An 18,703-nucleotide genomic window follows, 5' to 3' on the forward strand; every position below is an offset into this window, starting at 1 on the left:
TTCTAAATCCCAGTTTAAAGACACACAGTGTCTGTGTGAAATAATAAATACCACATTTTATAAAATATTAAGAATCTAAATTTTTAAAAGTGTTATTTTATTGAGTGTGTTTTTCTCCTTATCCATCCAAATATAGGCCTGTTCCCTTTTTGGAGTTTTGCACATTCACAAAAACTCATTAGTTTTTTTAATGTTACTTGAAATAATTCTTTATTTATGTATTTTTTTATTATTATTATGAGTTCCTTTAAAGATTTTCTGTAAATTAACCCTTTAATGTCGCTGTTTATCAGCGTCTGGTCATGTGACCTGTGTGGAGTCGCGTGTCAGTAATCGGATGAGTTTGGACTGAACCTGTGCGCGCGCCTCGGACACCTACTGACAACAGACCCGGTGCTGCGTCACTTATTTAATCTGCGGCTGCGTCAAGTTGCACGCGGGCAGCCAGGAGCATACCGGAAGTCAGCCCACTCGGCTTTCAAAATAAAACTACGTTTTGTTAAATGACAGAATATTTCCGGTTTGAGGTCAAACCTGACGTCATTCACGACGTCAGATTTTACTGCGTCACTGTGCGATCTGCTGGTTTCAGTGTTTGAACAGTGCCGCCATGTTGTTTTAACCACAGTCTTTGAAGAGTAGTTGTGGAAGTTGGTTATATTAAAAAAAGTTCGCCTTTATTTTGAAATATCAAACAGGAAGTCTTCTTCAGTCTGTTTGAGTTTCACCCTGGAGCTGCTATAGGCAAACTCCATAGCAACGGGGCAGCATCAGGTTGAGTTTGGTGTCTCTGTCAGAGCAGAAGATGACGGTACTCTTTCAGAACCCGGTGCCGGAAACTTTGTCCTGAGTTAAAATGCCAGCGACCAAAGTCATCAAGCAGAAACCCGTGGAGCCGGTGAGGACAGACAGGACCAAGCCGTGGAAGGCGAACGGGACAGAGACTGAACTCAGGGCGCCCGCGGTGCGTAAAAGCCGCGGGTCGAGCTGCCCGAGGAGTCCGCAGCGGGGCCGGTGTGAGAGGCAGCCTGCTGGGCCGCAGGGCTCCTGCAGCGCCTCCAGAACGACCTGCGAGAGGAGAGCCCGGTCCACCTCCACCGCTCCGAGACCCACCGACACCTGCGCCAAAGCCACCTGCCGGAGGGCCACGAGCTCCGTGAAGCACGTCGACCCTGTGAGCGCGTGCCCCGGTCAGAGGGAGCCGCGTGGGGTCAGAGCGGAGGCAAAGTGCGCGAGTCAGAGGTGAGCTCGAGCTTTGTTCCGTGACAGGTCAACAACACCAAGATTTAAATATAGAACTACAGGAAGTGACGACAAGACGTGGATCAGGTGTTTGTAGCTTCTGTGTGTTTAAGGTCTGAAAAAGAATCTAAAATGTGAAGATCACACCTGTGCTTCTGTGTTCCTGGTTGTGCGGAGGTGTTGCAGCTGATGATGTGTGGTGTGATTCTGGTTTCTAAGTGTGCTCGTGCTGCGGCCGGGGGACGTTGTGTTGTTTGACCTGCAGCTCTGTGTGCTCCTCCCTCACCTTCCTGTCTCTGTGGTTTCCTCTCAGTTCAAAGTGCAAACAGCTGCGGCTGTGTGTGCATGGCGGTGAAGCTGCTGTACAGAGCAGGTGTAGTCCTGTGGTGTCCCTCTCCTTCTGGCTGTGGCCATCTGTCGCAGTGAGTTAATCCCTGCATGGTTCACCCCCCCGCTGGCATGACCGAGCTGCAGGAGCCTCCCCTTTTAAACCAGGTTATAAACAGATGTTTGCATGAACAGGAGCTGCCAGGGATCAGGCCTGCTCACTATTCCTAATATTCCTCTGCCCCTGACCCTTAACCCTTTAGTGTCTCAGGTCAGACCTCTGTCACGTGTCACCTCCAGCCTTTAGTTCGCAGGCGATCACAGTCTCATAAAGACTTTTGTGAAGACGTGTGTTGCTCTCTGCCATGAGGCTGCATGTCATACCACAGACAGGTGTTTGCACTGTGCCCAGAGATGTGCTGAGTGCTGTGGTGCACAGATGGATGGAGGTCTGGTGACATCAGCAGGGAGACCTGCAGCCCCCCCTAGTGTCCCTCACAGTGTCTGTGTCTAACCCAAGCCCAGCTGTCATTGGCTAAGGCAGGTCAGCAGGTCATGAGACAGGTCTCCCAGGTGAGAACATCTGGCTGTGGGGCAACAGTGTCATCACTCAAAGAGAACCTTAAGGTGGAGGAACATCCATCCATCCATCCGTTCATCCATCATCCATCCGTCCATCCATCCATCCATCATCCATCCACCCATCCATCCGTCCATCCATCCATCATCCATCCATCCATCCATCCATCCATCCACTCATCCATCCGTCATCCATCCATCCATCATCCATCCATCATCCATCCATCCACCCATCCATCCATCATCCATCCATCCATCCATCCACCCACCCATCCATCCATCATCCATCCATCCGTCCATCCATCCATCATCCATCCGTCCATCCATCCATCCACCCATCCATCCATCATCCATCCATCCACCCATCCATCCATCCATCCATCCATCCATCATCCGTCCATCCATCCATCCATCAATCCATCCATCCATCCATCCATCATCCATCCATCCATCCACCCACCCATCCATCCATCCATCATCCATCCATCCATCATCCATCCATCCATCCATCCACCCATCCATCCATCATCCATCCATCATCCATCCATCCATCCATCATCCATCCATCCATCCACCCACCCATCCATCATCCATCCATCCATCATCCATCATCCATCCATCCATCCATCCACCCATCCATCCATCATCCATCCATCATCCATCCATCCATCCATCATCCATCCATCCATCCGTCCGTCCTCCACACTGCTTCATCAGGATTGTGGCAGTAACAGGGGGAGCATGCAGAGACCTCTGTGTGTCCCGCTCCTCCTGTGAGATCCACAGATGCTTTATCTTGTCTGAATCTTCACAGAAACACAGCGTGTCTTCAGACATAAACAGGAAAATACTTTCAATACCATCAAAGATCCTCTAAAATCTGGAGCGTCTGTAAAATGAGAGCTGGGTGTGGCGGCACACCTGGAAACAGCAGCTCTGGGCGGCCGGATTATTCACAGATAAACAGGAGAAACAAAGTGCATTCTGCCTGTCGGACGCCTGCAGAGCTTGGCTCAGTTCCTTGAAGGTGTCTCTCAGTTGTTTTTAACCAGTCAGACCTGAGAAGGCCATGTGGAGAGTGTGTAAGACATGGAGGACGAACGAGCGTCCCCCAGGGTTCATCACCAAAGAAGCACAAATGAGACTCTTCTGGTTTCTTCTTGTATTGTGCGTTCATGTTTTATGGTCGGTCCTGTTTTCAGTTAAAATATAAACCAGGTTGTTTTTCTGCTTCAGCCACAAAGCTTTCACCGTCATCCCCCCGAACCCGAAGAAAAGACGAGAGATCCAGAGAAGTGAGTCTCTGCTCTTCACTGATGGATTCAAGTCACTGTGTTTTCCCCGTTTTAACTGACGTGTGCTTTCTGATTGGTCGAGCAGAGGCGGAGGCGGAGCTGGCTGCTCTGGAGGAGCTGCGGCTGAGCAGAGCGATGGCTTACGTCTCCATTAACCCGAGCAGTGTTGGTGAGACGCACACAGACCTGCGAAGAAAACCAGAAGTTTGTTTCTCTTCTTCTCTGAGCGTGTGTGTGTGTTTAACAGGCGGCTGCATGAGTCTGGAGGAAGTACGGTCAAAGCAGCAGCAGGAAATGATGCAGGCCAAGAGGAAACAAAAACAGGTGAAGCAGCATCTCAGTCACCACAGTGTGGTTCCACAGCTCGTCTGACCTTTCTTCTCCTCTGTGTGACCTCAGATGAAGAAGCAGGTGATGGAGGAAACCTCCGTTCTGACGAGCTGAGCGTCTCCGGGCTCCGCTCCTGTCTGCTGGCAGCTCAACTCCTCGCAGCAGCTGCTCAACACAAAAAAATCACATGTTCACACACATAATCTGAATAAAACATGCAAATTATAGATACAGCGGAAAAAACAGAGTCTGTGTAATGTTAGCTTTTGTATCGTGTGTTTTATAAAAAAAAGACTGTTAGCACCTCATGGCAAAGCTCCAACATCCAGGTCCATATAATGGATGACTTAGATTCTTTCAGATCATTTATTCTCCTTTTTTGTGTCGTCAGATGTGTCATCTTTGAAGTTTCTGTTCTTACTAACTACAGGTTGTTGGAAATGTGTAAACTCTGCATAAAAATGTCCTCAAACATCATCAGATTTTCTACAAGTCCTTGAAGTAGACAAATAAAACCCCATTAAACAAACAAGACAGATATATTTGCTCGTTTAGTAATTCAGGAGAGTCCTCCAGTGTCTGCTGCTCCGTGTCGTTCTCTGCTCCGCCAGCAGAGGTCGCGCTCGGTCTGAGGTCGCACAGGGGTGGCACGGTGTGACTGTGGTGTGTTTGAGGAACATTTGTCTTGTTAAGTTTGGGAACACAGAGCTGAAGGATCCCACCACAGTCAGCGCAGACCACGTGTGACAGGAAGAGGATTCTAGTGTTGCGTTCAAAGTCTGTGGGTAACAGGCTGAGAGCTAAATGTCAGCGTCGTGCCTCAGTCTGCACATGCATTATTAGGAGGATCGAACATACACACGCGCATGCGCTGGAGGTCTGCAATATCTGTCGCTGAGGCAGCTTGTAGTTGCAGTCGCCATGATTGTAGTCTTTTTTTTTTTTTTTAAAGGACTCCGTTCTGTGACGCAATGCGGCGTTCAAGAATACTCGTAAAGACTTTCTGACGTCGAGTATCTTGAACCATCAATCAAATAAATGATTAGTAATGAACATTTAAATCAAAGACTTTTATCCTAAAATCGTCCTGTAAACATTTAATTATTTCTTTTATTTTCGGTTTTTTTTTTGGAAAAATAAATATCAGGCTTCGTGACTTTTGTAATGACCTTGTTGTTTTGTTCTGTGCTTTATAAATTAAAATTAAATAAAAAAAAGACAATTAACAAACACAGAATAAAGATTTTATTGAGCTTGTTTCTATCTTTCTATGCTTGTGGGTGACTGCTGTCCTCCCTTTTTCCCACGGCACCTGAAGGCGGCATGATTCGGTGGCTGCTGAGCTGATCTTTGTGCGAACGAAGCAGCGGATCGGTCGCAGTTAGCAACGGGCAGCAAACACACGGAGCTCGGCGGAGGAGACACGCTCAGAGCCCGAAAATCGACCCATACGACGGCTACACAGTGTCAGCGACGACCCTAAGATGGTAAGAAGACATTTCGGAGCCGTGGACGACGACTGGTGGCGCTCTTTTTCTTTTAACAATCAATCTAGCTGGGAGCTAGCTGGCTAATGCTAAAGGGGGTTAGCGAAGTGTTTTCCTGACTCATTATTGAGCAGCCTGAGAAGCTAGGCTGCCATTTTACACCAGGCTGTTAAGTGTGTGTCCTGGACCCTGCGGCTGGCTCGGTGAAAGACTGTATTCATCTGAAATATAATCCAAAAACCACCCTCGTATCTACACGTTTAATCACACATGAACCAAATAGAGGCTGTACCTTGATTTTAAGCTAATCCGCCTAGCGTTCAGGCTAACGTTACATACAAGCTAACAGGCTAATCGAGCCTCAGGAGCTAATGCTAGCAGTGTTGCGTAGCTGAGTCTGGTTCCTTTCGTGGCTCATTGTGTGTATTTCAAAAGGCGTCAACGAATAACTTAAGGTGTATTTGAGAAATGATCACAACGTGCTGGATTACTGTGCTTTACCTGTCGCTCCGCTTCGGCGTGAGGGAGAGAGATGTGGACCTGACAGGGCTCCCTCAGCCTGGAACACCTGGGGAAGCCGCTCGTTCCCCGGCCTGGAGGTATGAAGGAAATAGAAGCGTTAAGAGCAGATCATTGTCTCTAATCTATGAATATAAACCACCACACTTTAACCAGGGTGATGTCAGATCCACGTTCTGTGTGATCAGGAAGTTTAGAACAATAACACAGATGGAAAACTTATAAATAAGTCTTGACCTCACCTTTCTTTTTAAGTTGAGTCAGTCAGTTCAGTGTTCAGATCTATTGGACCAATATTGATTTGTGTAAATTGGACTTCATATTGATTTAAACAGCTGTCCATGTGTTGAAGTAGCTCCGTCTGCAAATGATTAGAACAGAACAGGCCTTTGTTGACATCGTAACATGCCACATGTACAAGGAAGTTTAAAACTGATTGATGGAAGTTGTTGTGATGTGGACCAGGAGGTTTAATGTGTAGACCTGCTGGACCCCGCCTGACCTGCTGGTGGTGTGTGAGTGTACAGACCACACAGTGCAAGACGGGCTACAGTGAATCAGAACATCCAAGTCTTCATATTTAAAGATGGCGGCGTCCTGCTCAACAGTGAAAGACAACAAAGACACGGCTGGTGTCATCTCTTACTGCTGCTCTGTCCTATCTGGTGAAATAACCTCAACGTGCTGCCTGTTGTTGTGGAGGTGTGGTGTGTGTTTTACATTAAGATGCCATCATTAGAATGTTGCGTTACTTTATGTGATGATGGGAAGTGTCTATTTAAGGTGGTGCCTCACAGAATGCAGCATGGAGCGTGTGCTGCACCTTCACAAGCGCTCACATGCTGGGTGTAGTCGACTTGTTCTTCCTCTCCTAAGCATCATGCTGGCATGCACAACTGAAATCAGCCTGGATGTGTGTGTAGCAGCACCAAATGACCAGCTTTATTAGCAGATCAGCAGCGTGTCAACATTTTCTCGATGAAAACATGCAGAGAAATCACTTCAAGGGTGAGCTACAGTGCTGTCCGTCAGAGTGAAGGGTTTAACCAACATACAGGCCGTAGAGACGTACATGTGTCCAGTGTCCAGCATCAATGCGTGACCTCTTGGCCCTTGGTGTAAGCTAAATTTTGATTGGATGAGAAGTTGTCTTGAACAGCAGTGGAGACAACCCAAAGTGCAAAATGAAGTCAGGTTGATTTGTTTCAGCCTCTGTGCCCCGTTGTCTCATACATTGTTTTCACCACAGCCGGTGGCTCTGCAGAGCTCTGTGTCGGCCCATGGCTGGAACTTTACGCCGTGATCTCGGCATCTTGTATCTCCCCTCACCCTGCCTGACCCATCCAGGTCTGGCTGGTTGGTATGTACACAGTGCAGAGGCAGTGATTGTACAGTCGGTCTGAAGGCTGCGAGTCTCTTCTGAATGCTGAGCCAAGCAGCAGAAATCAAAAGCTGCTTACACTAATGAAATGTCCTCCCTCGCTGTCTAACCTGGCACATGATGGGTGCAGGTGTAGCTTTGTTGCTACTCCTTCACGGTACCAGCAGAGTTTGATGTTTGTGTTTCATATGGCTGAAAGGGAGGAGCGCAAACGAAAGTAATTGATGGTGTGTATTCGGCTGTGATTTGCTTTGTTTGTGTTTTTTTTTTTAAATGTAGGGTATTAGGTTGTTGAGTCTGGCCAGGACACACGGCGACCAGGCTAATCTGATTTACAGAGCTGAGCTTTTTTTCCCACGCGCACCGCTCTCCCTCTCTACCACTCCCTACATCCTTCCCATCCTGTAAATTTCTCACACTCTCCACTCAGGTTTCCAGGTCGTTGTAATAGCTGCCGGACTACACGCACAATAAACACTTTTTCCATTGTGGAGAGTAGAAACCAGCTCAGTGTAGATTACGCTCAGTAGATCTTCTTGCTTGAAACTTTTCTGGGACTTTCGTTCCACTGCTGCTGACAGCAGGGTAAGAACTGATGTTTGTATTTAAAAATGAGCTGAAAGGAGAGAACATGACACTTACATCGCTTCTTCTTTTCTGATGCTACAAATTTAAAATGGGTAAATATCATAGTTTGAAATCGTATTACTGTAAGACAACAGGAGGGAGTGCTGTTGAAGTACAGCATGAGCTGGTGTTTCACCACTGGTGATGTGAAACTGTGTTAAATGTGGACCTAATCTGTTTAATTAGGTCAGGTTTGCCACAGATCCCAGTTCAGGCTTTATGGATCAGTGCATGGCTGAATAATCCTGTCTACAAGTTTGTTTGTTTTGTAAACTGTCAAAAAACTATGAACGTGCACTTGTTAAAAGTGCACGAAAAAGCATCATTTTGAATCGGAGCGTTTCACCGAGGCGAGTAATCCTTATTTTCTAATGGTATCTTAAGATGCGGCCTCGCTGCCGTCTTTGTTGACAGGTTAGTCGCTGTTGCTCAGACACATATAGGTCAGTCGTTCCCTGAAAGGAGTTCTGACCTCTGAACTTTATCGCCTTCCTGCTGTGTGCATGAAGACGGAACGCGGCTGCAGCGGGGCTGTTGACGACCAGGCACTGGGATTCCTGTTTCACAACAAGCTTTCTAACAACTGTTGGCACTCAACAACCCGTCACATCCTGTCACTGCCGGTCACAGAGCTGCAGGACTGATGTTTGGTCAGAGACAGACGCCGTGGTGTCCCAGTGCCTTTTCTAGTGTGGGAATCTGCAATCGGATCCCAGTGCGGCTGTGAAGGGCACCTTTCTTACTGCCGCTGAATAGAGGCACAGGAGACGGAGACAGAACACTCTACCTTCTGTAGTGCAATGGCTACTCAGCGGTATTGTCTGCCCCAGTTGCCATGGCAACTGTCAGAGCACCTCAGGTACAACTGCCTCTTTTTCTGAGTTTAGCGAGGATCCGCTTAAGTGGAGTGGTAGAGGCTGGAACAGGTCTAGAGTCAGGGCCGAGATGCAGACAGGCCCGGCGTCCGTCAGGCAGCACAGCAGCCGACCTCCTGCTCCTGTGGAGCAGAGGGTGAGGAATGAGCCGGAGAAGTGTGATGTGTGTAGAGTAAGGCTGGAACAAATGTAGAGGCTGTAATCAGAAAACATTAGTTGTATTTTAGCTTGAATACTGTTGGAATATTTAACTGTGTAAATATTTGATCACCTCTGCTCTCTTGTAGATGTTTCATTTCACGCTGTGATAACATTTTTAAAATCTAGTGAAAACTTTGCTCAAAAAGTGGCACAGGTTTAACTTTAACTTTATATCTGCCTTTTGCACAAATGTGGAGGAATCGTGCAGCTGACAGCATGCAGAGAAGGTACGACAGGCCAGGACATAGACCCAGGACTCACCGCTGACAGCACTCTCACTCACATGGATCGCAGTCTAAATAGTGGCCTTCTAAGTGTGGTTCTTGTGTTGTTGTGTCAGTAGTCGGTGGCTGCTGCTGCTGCTGCTGTGGTTAGCTGGTGGGGGCAGGGGCAGGGGAGGACGCTGTAGATGGAGGTTGGGTGCATAAAGACACAGATTGAAGTGACTGATGAAGGCCCGATCCGAGGCTTGATGTGCTTGGGGTGTACTGCTGTGTGGATGCTTTCCCTCTGCCTCGCTGCTTCTCTATCGCCACTGCCCGAAACCACAAGAAGGAAACATGCTCTGTGAGAAAACAGAGAAGGCAGCATGATGACAAACACACCTTTACAAACCCACTTATCAGCATTTAGATTTCCCACGTCTTTAAAAGCAGCGCCGGATTTGTGACCGAGGCCGCTCAGACGTCAAGTGTTCATTCATCCATCATCCGGCAGGAAGTAAACAGAACCGCTGCGCCTGTGTCACGTCCTGAGACTTTGGCCCTATTAGCTGTGAATGGCCAGAGACGGGCAGCGCTGCATGCCTGCTCCTTCTAAATATAGCAGCACTGCCTACATGTACACAGCAGTTTGTGCCCATCCACCCTCCTTCTCTGGTCTCTCTTTGGCTGCATTCACACAGCAACAGACACTCCGGTCTGTCTGTTTTGATGCACCTACAGGGTTCTGGGATGTGAGTATGAAGTCATTCTCAGTCATGCAGAGAGGTCTCATTCTCTGTCCGTTGCCGTGGCTTCAAACATGTTGATGCTGCACACCCTGGCCTTCCTTTACCTTCTCCTTGTGTCCTGTCAGCAGGGATGAAATTACAGCGTTGGCCTCTCCATTATCTTTAATGATCTGGTCTCCTCAGTGACACTGTTGAGGTGATTTTGCCTCATGTGTTTTCAGATTTATGTTCCAATGCTTCCAAAGTAGGTGTAAATAGTTTCTGAATGTGTGTGTTTCTTGTAGCAGCATAACTATCCACTGCACCGAAGTATATTTCTTGTATTGGTCCAGGAAGTCTTCCTCGATAGTCCTGATGAAGGAAGTCAGGGAGGTGGAAGTGGACTAATCTGTCATTAGCTGAGTGACGTCAGGATCTGGTCAGCATCGTGTGCACGGCTCAGAGCCAGCTGTCTGCGCATAAATCCATACAACCTACCTGGCTCATTATTGGCTCTGCACTGTGCAAACACAGGTTTTTAGTGGATACTTGTTCAGCGGCAAACATGAAGCTAAATCCAAGATGATTGATCAAAGTGTGTTTTACTTTGTGTCCATCACAGGCCCTCTGGTGAAGTTTGGCTGTAGCTGCTGTAGGAGGAGTGGCAGAGAGCGCCACCCAGCCGTGCGTAGTGAGACTGCAACCCCGTCTCACAGCCGATAACCAGCTTCGCGAAGTGCCGGGACCGCTGCCAGATGGACTGCAGACTCTGAGGGCGGAGCAAGTCAGGACCGAAAATCAAACAAGGAGAGGAGCCGGGGGGAGAGCACGCTCGCCGGAGCAGGAACGGGAGGGCACTGGTAGGGAGAGGAGAGGACAAGGGGCTGTACGATGTCGTCAAACCGGACCCAGAACCCCCATGGACTGAAACAGATAGGCCTGGACCAGATATGGGACGACCTGCGGGCTGGCATCCAGCAGGTGTACACGCGGCAAAGCATGGCCAAGTCGCGCTACATGGAACTCTACACGTATCCTCTGAGATTTGGGGGCTGTGTGCATCTTACACACATTTCTGTAGAGCTGACAGATTACTGGATTCTAACTTTGCAGGAGGCTTTATAAAGAATTCTAGATAAATCCCTGGATTATGGAAGTATGAGGTGAAGGTGACCTCAAATTTAAGGGAAGTATCTATGGTCAGTAGGCCGAGGCATTTATTTACCAGTTGCCTGTGTGTGTGTGTTGCAGTGGCACTAGCTTGTTACCTCTTTAGAAAACCAGGTTTTTAGTTGTTTGCTCAGGTGATGTGTTACAACAAAAGGTCCCCCAGCAGGCCCAGGACACAGGAAGCAAAACACCATATAAACAAACACCATATAAGCACCCAGGAGATGGATTGACAATGGTCTGCAACCAATCAGAACACAGAACATCAGTGAAACTGTGAGGCAGCAGAAGGTGAACGCGTTATAGCGAGGGAGCACTGTATGTGTTTTAGTTGTGATGCTGTTTAAAACACTGCACACACACAGTGCATGATGTGAGTGGACAGTAAATTGTGCTGTTAGACGCCTTTATTTCCTCCTGCACACCTTTCCGGGTCTGAAGGTTGTCATCATTTCCCTGAAGCGTGACACGCAGCCGGCCCTATAAGCTCACAGCTGTAAGCCCATCCACACACAGAGCAGCACTGGTTTCAGACGTAAACAATCTGGGACACGTTTGCCTTTCAAAGCCTTTTTAACACATTGTTGGTCACTTAATACTGATGAAGGTTGAAGCGAGGCAGCTTGATCAGCTCTGAAGCTGATGTGGGATGTGTGGCCTCCCTGTGTTTTCTCCTTAACCCCTCCCTCCCCAGACATGTATATAACTATTGTACCAGCGTCCACCAGTCCAGCCAGGGCAGGGGCTCTGTTCCCCCAGCAAAGCCCTCCAAAAAGTCCAGCACACCCGGTGGGGCTCAGTTTGTAGGCCTGGAGCTCTACAAGCGACTCAAAGAGTTCCTGAAGAATTATTTGACCAGCCTGCTCAAGGTAAACACACACACACACACACGTCTCAGGAGTTTAGCTGCATCACAGTCACTAACACTCGTTTGCTTCCTTGTCCAGGATGGCGAGGATCTGATGGACGAGTGTGTGTTGAAGTTTTACACGCAGCAGTGGGAGGACTATCGTTTCTCTAGTAAGGTCCTCAACGGGATCTGTGCATACCTCAACCGCCACTGGGTCAGACGAGAGTGTGACGAGGGACGGAAGGGCATCTATGAGATATACTCTGTGAGTCTGGATTAGAGATGCTTTAAACTGCTTTAAGGTCATTTATGCTGCAAGTGTTTCACGGCTGCAAGCTCCTCCCCCTGTAAGAGCTCTTTCAGGAGACAATAAGCACCTGCTACAGGTTGGTCCTCCTGTTTGCCAACAACATGAATCCTGTCCTGCTTTTAAAGTATCAAGCAGGGTTCAGGTCTGTGTGCAGAGTCCAGTCCCATCGGTATTTCTGCTTTTTGAGTCAGATTCGGGTCTTTTGATGTTGTGGGTCTTTGGATGTGATCCAAAAGAGGATGGACATGCTGGAATCTGTCGCCTTCAACCTGCAGTGGCCGCACAACGTCACATGTTTTCTGTTGTTGGCGGTGTAGATGACATAAAGTCTGAAGTAGACACCATGAGGATGGAGAAATCGAATTCATGCAAAATATGTTTGTTATGTGAACGTAACCTCAGGCCGGGGAAGAGATTTCAGTTCTGACTGACCTTTGTTAATCTTCTCCCTCTCCACGTTTCCTCCCAGCTGGCACTTGTGACCTGGAGGGAGTGTTTATTCCGACCCCTCAACAAACAGGTGTGTTGAAGTTTCTTTTTATGGAAGTGACAGCGTCCTTTTACTAAATCTGTGTGTTTACTAAACTCACTTCCATTTCTCTCAGGTAACGAACGCTGTCCTGAAGCTGATAGAGAGGGAGAGGAATGGCGAGACCATCAACACCAGGCTGATCAGCGGTGTCGTCCAGTCTTACGGTACGAACACAACGTACAATATAGTTATTAGTAGTTTTTAGCACCTTTTTCCCTCGTCTTATTCGCCTCCTCTTCCTCTTCCAGTTGAGCTGGGTTTGAACGAGGAGGACGCCTTCGCCAAGGGCCCCACGCTGTCTGTGTACAAGGAGTACTTTGAATGTCAGTTCCTCACTGACACAGAACGCTTTTACACACGTGAGAGCACCGAGTTCCTGCAGCAGAACCCTGTCACAGAGTACATGAAGAAGGTGGGCAGCGGGATCATGGCTGACATGCAGGACGGAGTTCTGTGTCCGCTCTTGTATGCATGTTTTTGATCATCTTTTGTGTGCGTGTTTCAGGCTGAGGCCCGCCTCCTGGAGGAGCAGCGCCGTGTGCAGGTTTACCTCCATGAATCCACCCAGGATGAGCTAGCCAGGAAGTGCGAGCAGGTCCTCATCGAGAAGCACCTGGAGATCTTCCACACGGAGTTTCAGAACCTCCTGGATGCAGACAAAAATGAAGGTACCCCCGAGACGCTCACATCTATTTACTATATATTCAAAAGTGAAGCCCGTCATTAACTCACACTCTGTGTTCTACTCCCTGACTTCAAATTCAAAGGGTTAATGTAAATTAAAAATGTATCTGAGAAGGAGAAGATTGTCTTAAAATACTAACAATGCATTCATTTGTTTTGTCTGTTGACTAAATACAAACAGAAGGGACAGACCAAGAGACAGACAGGGACAACGTAGGTGAGGACAAAGAGACGCAGGGTCATACTGCAGTACAGAAGACAGTGGGATGTGAATTCAGAGAAGTCATAAGGTCGATGAGACGGGTAGAAAACAGGGCGGTTATGAGACGGTTGCACCGGTTGTAACGCACAGTCCAGACAGAACAGTCCTGGTGTTGTTTTTAGTCACATGCCTCTGTCTCTTCTCAGACCTGGGCCGCATGTACAACCTGGTCTCTCGAATCACAGACGGTCTGGGGGAACTGAAGAAACTTCTGGAGACTCACATCCACAACCAGGGCCTGGCTGCCATCGAGAAGTGCGGAGAGGCCGCGCTCAATGTACACACTGCCTCCGACACCACCGCGATGTTCAGGTGTCATGTGATGAAGATTAACGGTGTGTGTGTGTTTCTCTCAGGACCCCAAAGTGTACGTCCAGACCACCCTGGACGTTCATAAGAAGTACAATGCTTTGGTCATGTCCGCCTTCAACAATGACGCCGGCTTCGTAGCGGCGCTCGATAAGGTCAGGGATTTTAACTTTGCTCCACTGAACACGTGGACGTCTCTGAAGACTGTTAACGAGGTCGCTCCGTCTCTTCACAGGCGTGCGGGCGCTTCATCAACAACAACGCTGTCACCAGGATGGCTCAGTCCTCCAGCAAGTCCCCCGAGCTGCTGGCCAGATACTGTGACTCTCTGCTGAAGAAGAGGTAGATGATCCAGTCCTTGTTTTTTTTTAAGCTGTGGAAACCCAGCGTTACTCTACCTACATAGACCAAAGGAACGTCTTATGACTTCCTGTTTGTTTGTTTTTACTTCAGCTCCAAAAACCCAGAGGAGGCCGAGCTGGAGGACACACTCAACCAAGTGGTAAGACAGACCAACATAACGCAAATTACAAAAACTGTGACGTCTCAAAATGTTCAAACGCTTTTAAATTCATCAAACGGTGAAATCGGAGCAATGGTTGGGTGCAGTGTTTGCACATAACGCACACCTTTGTGCTGTGAGTGTCGGAACCCCACTAAGGTGTGCGTCTTCTCCTAGATGGTTGTATTCAAGTACATCGAGGACAAAGACGTTTTCCAGAAGTTCTATGCGAAGATGCTCGCCAAACGCCTGGTCCACCAGAACAGCGCCAGTGACGACGCGGAGGCCAGCATGATCTCCAAACTCAAGGTCAGGCACAAACACACACACACTCGCACACCCTCAGCGTCCGCACACACTCGTCCCACACAAACCAGTCCGGCTGAAGGTTTGGTCGTCTCTTCCTGCAGCAAGCGTGCGGCTTTGAGTACACGTCCAAACTGCAGCGGATGTTCCAGGACATCGGAGTCAGTAAAGACCTGAATGAACAGTTCAAGAAACACCTGACTAACTCCGAGCCTCTGGACTGTGAGTGGACACACACACACTCTCACACACACACAGACACACACAGGATGTGGTCTTTAGGAAGGGGTAAATCCAGCCGTTCTTGGTGAATGATTGTTCTCACATCAGATATCTGATCGGTCTGTTTGTTTACTGTTGTCTCTTTTCATAAAGAAGAGACCGCTACATGAGAGGTCCAGCCAGAATATTCAGTTTGTTGTTATTTTCAGCCTTTTGTTCCATCGGGCAGCTCGTTAGTGTGAAAGTTCATAAACCCCCCACTCCTCTTCTGTTGACAGTGGACTTCAGCATCCAGGTTTTGAGCTCTGGGTCTTGGCCTTTTCAGCAGTCCTGCACCTTCGCTCTGCCTTCTGAGGTAATTTCACTCATGTTAATAACCCGGGTCCTGCTGTGCAGAGCAGCTTATCGACACAATAGCACCTGAAACTTAAAAAAAAAAAATTTGCTGCATAAGAAGTGGGAAAGTGTACAAGGGTACTTTGCAGGGACTTCCAAACCTTCACTGAGAAGTCCCTTGATGGTCCTCGGCCCTCAGTTTGAACACTCTCTCTCTCTCTGTTCAGCTGGAGCGGAGCTATCAGCGCTTCACGGCGTTCTACGCCAGCAGACACAGCGGCAGGAAGCTGACTTGGCTCTATCACCTGTCCAAAGGAGAGCTGGTCACCAACTGCTTCAAGAACAGGTATGCAGTCTGTGTGTTCACAGCCAGGGGGCGCTGTGTTACTGCAAAGACCTGTTGTCCCTCCCAGGATGATGAAATGATGAGAGTGTACCAAAGGAAGTAAATAGAAAAAAATGATGCATAGTGAGTGTTTCCTGCTGAACCCGTGGTCTCTGACAGGTACACGCTGCAGGCCTCCACCTTCCAGATGGCCATCCTGCTGCAGTACAACACAGAGGACAGCTACACCATCCAGCAGCTCACCGACAGCACACAGATCAAGACTGTAAGCTGAGAAAGCTCTCGAGTCACACGTCATCATGTTGATGCATCAGTTTGTTCTTCTGCAGGTGTGTGTTTACTAATCGGCTCTTTGCTTTGTTTTCAGGACATTCTGGTTCAGGTTCTGCAGATCTTGTTAAAATCAAAGCTGCTGGTGAGTCAAAAGAAATCTTTTTTTCCTCTGCCGGGTTGTCCGGATCATGTGCTTTTCTGGTTGTGACCACTAGAGGGCTCCACAGACATTTTGTTTTGGCTAATTTTGACCCAAACTAAAGAAACCTTCATTATTTACTGGGCTCTATGTCTGTATGAGCAGTGCTGTGAAGATTAAAGCCACTGTGCTCTGATAAGCATTTGGTCTGAACTCTTCTCAGGTTTTGGAGGATGAGAACGCCAACGTGGACGAGGTGGAGTTCAAACCCGACACCGTCATCAAGCTCTTCCTCGGATACAAGAAGTGAGAAAGGACTCGGCAGCTTCAGCTCACAGTACAGAAACGTTCCTGCTAAAGAGAACTGACCTTGGTGTGTTGTCTCCTCCACAGTAAGAAGCTGAGGGTGAACATCAACGTGCCGATGAAGACGGAGCAGAAACAGGAGCAGGAGACCACTCACAAGAACATCGAGGAGGATCGAAAACTCCTCATCCAGGTGAGATGTTCTCTCTTTCTATTCATTACTCCCACGGAGCAGACGGCTCTGAACAGTGTTTCCTGTTCCTGCAGGCTGCCATCGTGAGGATCATGAAGATGAGGAAGGTCCTGAAGCACCAGCAGCTCCTGGCTGAGGTCCTGAACCAGCTGTCGTCCCGCTTCAAACCCAGAGTCCCCGTCATCAAGGTAACGCTCACGTGTGAATCTTGTTTTTTGATGTCCAAGGGAAAAAAGTTTGAAATGTGTCTCTGACATGTGTCTCCCTCCGTCGGACAGAAATGCATCGACATCCTGATAGAGAAGGAGTACCTGGAGCGAGTGGACGGTGAGAAGGACACGTACAGCTACTTGGCCTGAACGGCTCCCCCGTCTCCCCCCTCCTCCCCCATCCCCGCCGGCTCTCCTCAGTTTTATTTTTTATTTGTTATCTTCTTCCCTTTTTTAATTTTATGTCTGAGTAATAAAGTGTGGCTCTCTCTGAGCGGCGGACATGTTGTGGAGTGTTGAGTCGCCAACCATGTGACCACCGCGATATGACAACCGACATAACGAGGGAGGAGGGTGAGGACTTTCTGCTCTCTCTTCAGTGATGAAGGAACGAACGCCCCTCCCATCGAGACTGGGAAACCCCGTCTACACGCTCGCCTGCCCCCCGTCCCCCGTCCCTTCTGTACGACTCGAACGCTCACCTCCTTGTTGTCATATTGTAAATAACGATCACAGACTGAGAGGAATAAACAAACCCTGCTCCCTTCTTTACGTAGCGCAAACATAATGAATTAGCCTACAGCCAATCAGAGGAGAGCCGCATCCAAAGGTTTCTGCATGCTACTGCCTACCTGCACCACAGTGACCACCAAAAAGATTACAAAGTCAAAGTAACGAGTCGAGTCACTGGGCAGCCGACGCAGTCCACCGCACAACGATCGAACCGATGCCGGTCCTGTAATTAAAGTCTGCGACTGATCCGGAGGAGGAGGAGGAGGAAGGCGGCCATGATGCTTCTTATCTGCTCGAGATGTGTCGGTTTTGGTTTGAGGTCGGTTGGATTCATGCAGGAGGCCTGTTTCATTACTGAACGGTGGACATTTGTATAGTGTGGTTCATTTTCTAAATGTGTGATAAATAAAAACAAGGAAAGATTTCTCTAACACCGGCTCCACCCACTCTGTTCACCGCTCTGCAGGCAGGCTGCAGGGTGAGCGTCTGCATGGTCTGCATGCCCTCGAAGGGAAGAGGGCGGCCTTCCTCACTGTGTGTGTGTGTGTGTGTGTGTGTGTGGGCTGAATTTGTTCACACACTTAAGAACTAACTCGGGTAAGAAAATGTTGATGAGTCCCAGATTTGTGTGACCATGGATATTAGACAGCGTGTAGGCCCAGAGCTGTGTGTTCACACTGAATGATAGAAAACCACATTAATTCAAAATGGATTTAATGAACATTCTTTAGAATCATTACTTAGTAAATTATTTGGCATGTGTATTAAACAGCCATGAAATTGACAAACTTTCACCCTCATTAAAATATTCAACCATGACCACAGTCCTACTTTATAAAGGCACAGATGAGATGATCGGCTGGACCTTGTCCTAGGCACACATCAAAGCCACTAAAACAATACCCAACGTAGACAGGAACTGGTCCACCTGAAGGACAGAACTCCCAGGGACACACACAGCAGTGTGATGTATGCAGTCCAGTGCAGTGAGGAATGCTCTGATCTGTACATTGGAGAAACTAAACAACCACTCCACAGAAGAATGGCTCAGCACAGGAGAGCCACCTCCTCAGGACAAGACTCAGCTGTTCACCTCCACCTCAGAGACAAAGGACACTCCTTTGAGGACAACAATGTCCACATTTTAGACAGGGAGGACAGGTGGTCTGAAAGAGGAGTCACACAGGTTTCATGGATCTCACGCTGATTTTGCATATATGCACTTATTTTGTGCACAAAGCTCATGTTAGTGAATGAGGCTGAAGCTGAGGTTCTTATCTTTATTGGGAACTTATGTAGTTTTTATGATTTGGAATCAGAGGTACAGCAGAGTTTGATACTTTGACCCATGAACAATAAAATCACTGTTATTAAAAGAAGATATATAACAGAACATTTATGTACATCTTTCCAAAAATTCAATGATGACCAGTTAAACACATGATAT

At 48.1% G+C, this 18,703-nt stretch overlaps 3 protein-coding genes and 2 long non-coding RNA genes across 6 annotated transcripts in view; 2 read left to right on the plus strand and 3 right to left on the minus strand.

The window, feature by feature from the left end:
• Positions 1 to 18,703, minus strand: part of LOC114452823 (NLR family CARD domain-containing protein 3-like) — a 1,046,161-nt gene that overhangs the window by 355,226 nt on the left and 672,232 nt on the right. The gene's annotated exons all lie outside the window — the stretch shown is intronic.
• Positions 642 to 3,970, plus strand: LOC114452874 (uncharacterized). Its single transcript, XM_028432397.1, has 5 exons — positions 642 to 1,242; positions 3,385 to 3,443; positions 3,529 to 3,612; positions 3,691 to 3,767; positions 3,843 to 3,970. Exons 1-5 carry the CDS (start codon positions 857 to 859, stop codon positions 3,885 to 3,887), a joined length of 651 nt encoding a protein of 216 aa, XP_028288198.1. The 5' UTR covers positions 642 to 856; the 3' UTR covers positions 3,888 to 3,970.
• On the minus strand, positions 3,257 to 6,136 carry LOC114452900 (uncharacterized). The gene is made up of 4 exons (XR_003672382.1): positions 6,022 to 6,136; positions 5,762 to 5,853; positions 3,817 to 3,938; positions 3,257 to 3,629 (listed from the first exon to the last, which is right to left on the minus strand). It is a non-coding gene; the product is annotated as an uncharacterized LOC114452900 (long non-coding RNA).
• Positions 5,099 to 17,025, plus strand: LOC114452843 (cullin-1). Its single transcript, XM_028432348.1, has 22 exons — positions 5,099 to 5,260; positions 10,417 to 10,825; positions 11,659 to 11,833; positions 11,912 to 12,079; positions 12,594 to 12,644; positions 12,730 to 12,820; positions 12,905 to 13,068; positions 13,162 to 13,324; positions 13,749 to 13,879; positions 13,959 to 14,066; positions 14,147 to 14,253; positions 14,365 to 14,413; positions 14,591 to 14,722; positions 14,824 to 14,941; positions 15,220 to 15,296; positions 15,505 to 15,623; positions 15,783 to 15,888; positions 15,991 to 16,038; positions 16,259 to 16,341; positions 16,429 to 16,534; positions 16,609 to 16,722; positions 16,813 to 17,025. Exons 2-22 carry the CDS (start codon positions 10,686 to 10,688, stop codon positions 16,891 to 16,893), a joined length of 2,331 nt encoding a protein of 776 aa, XP_028288149.1. The 5' UTR covers positions 5,099 to 5,260; positions 10,417 to 10,685; the 3' UTR covers positions 16,894 to 17,025.
• LOC114452899 (uncharacterized) lies at positions 8,692 to 9,621 on the minus strand. Its single transcript, XR_003672381.1, has 3 exons — positions 9,483 to 9,621; positions 9,125 to 9,398; positions 8,692 to 8,784 (listed from the first exon to the last, which is right to left on the minus strand). It is a non-coding gene; the product is annotated as an uncharacterized LOC114452899 (long non-coding RNA).

This window comes from Parambassis ranga, chromosome 20 (genome assembly GCF_900634625.1).
Source record: "Parambassis ranga chromosome 20, fParRan2.1, whole genome shotgun sequence".
Classification (NCBI taxonomy): domain Eukaryota; kingdom Metazoa; phylum Chordata; class Actinopteri; family Ambassidae; genus Parambassis; species Parambassis ranga.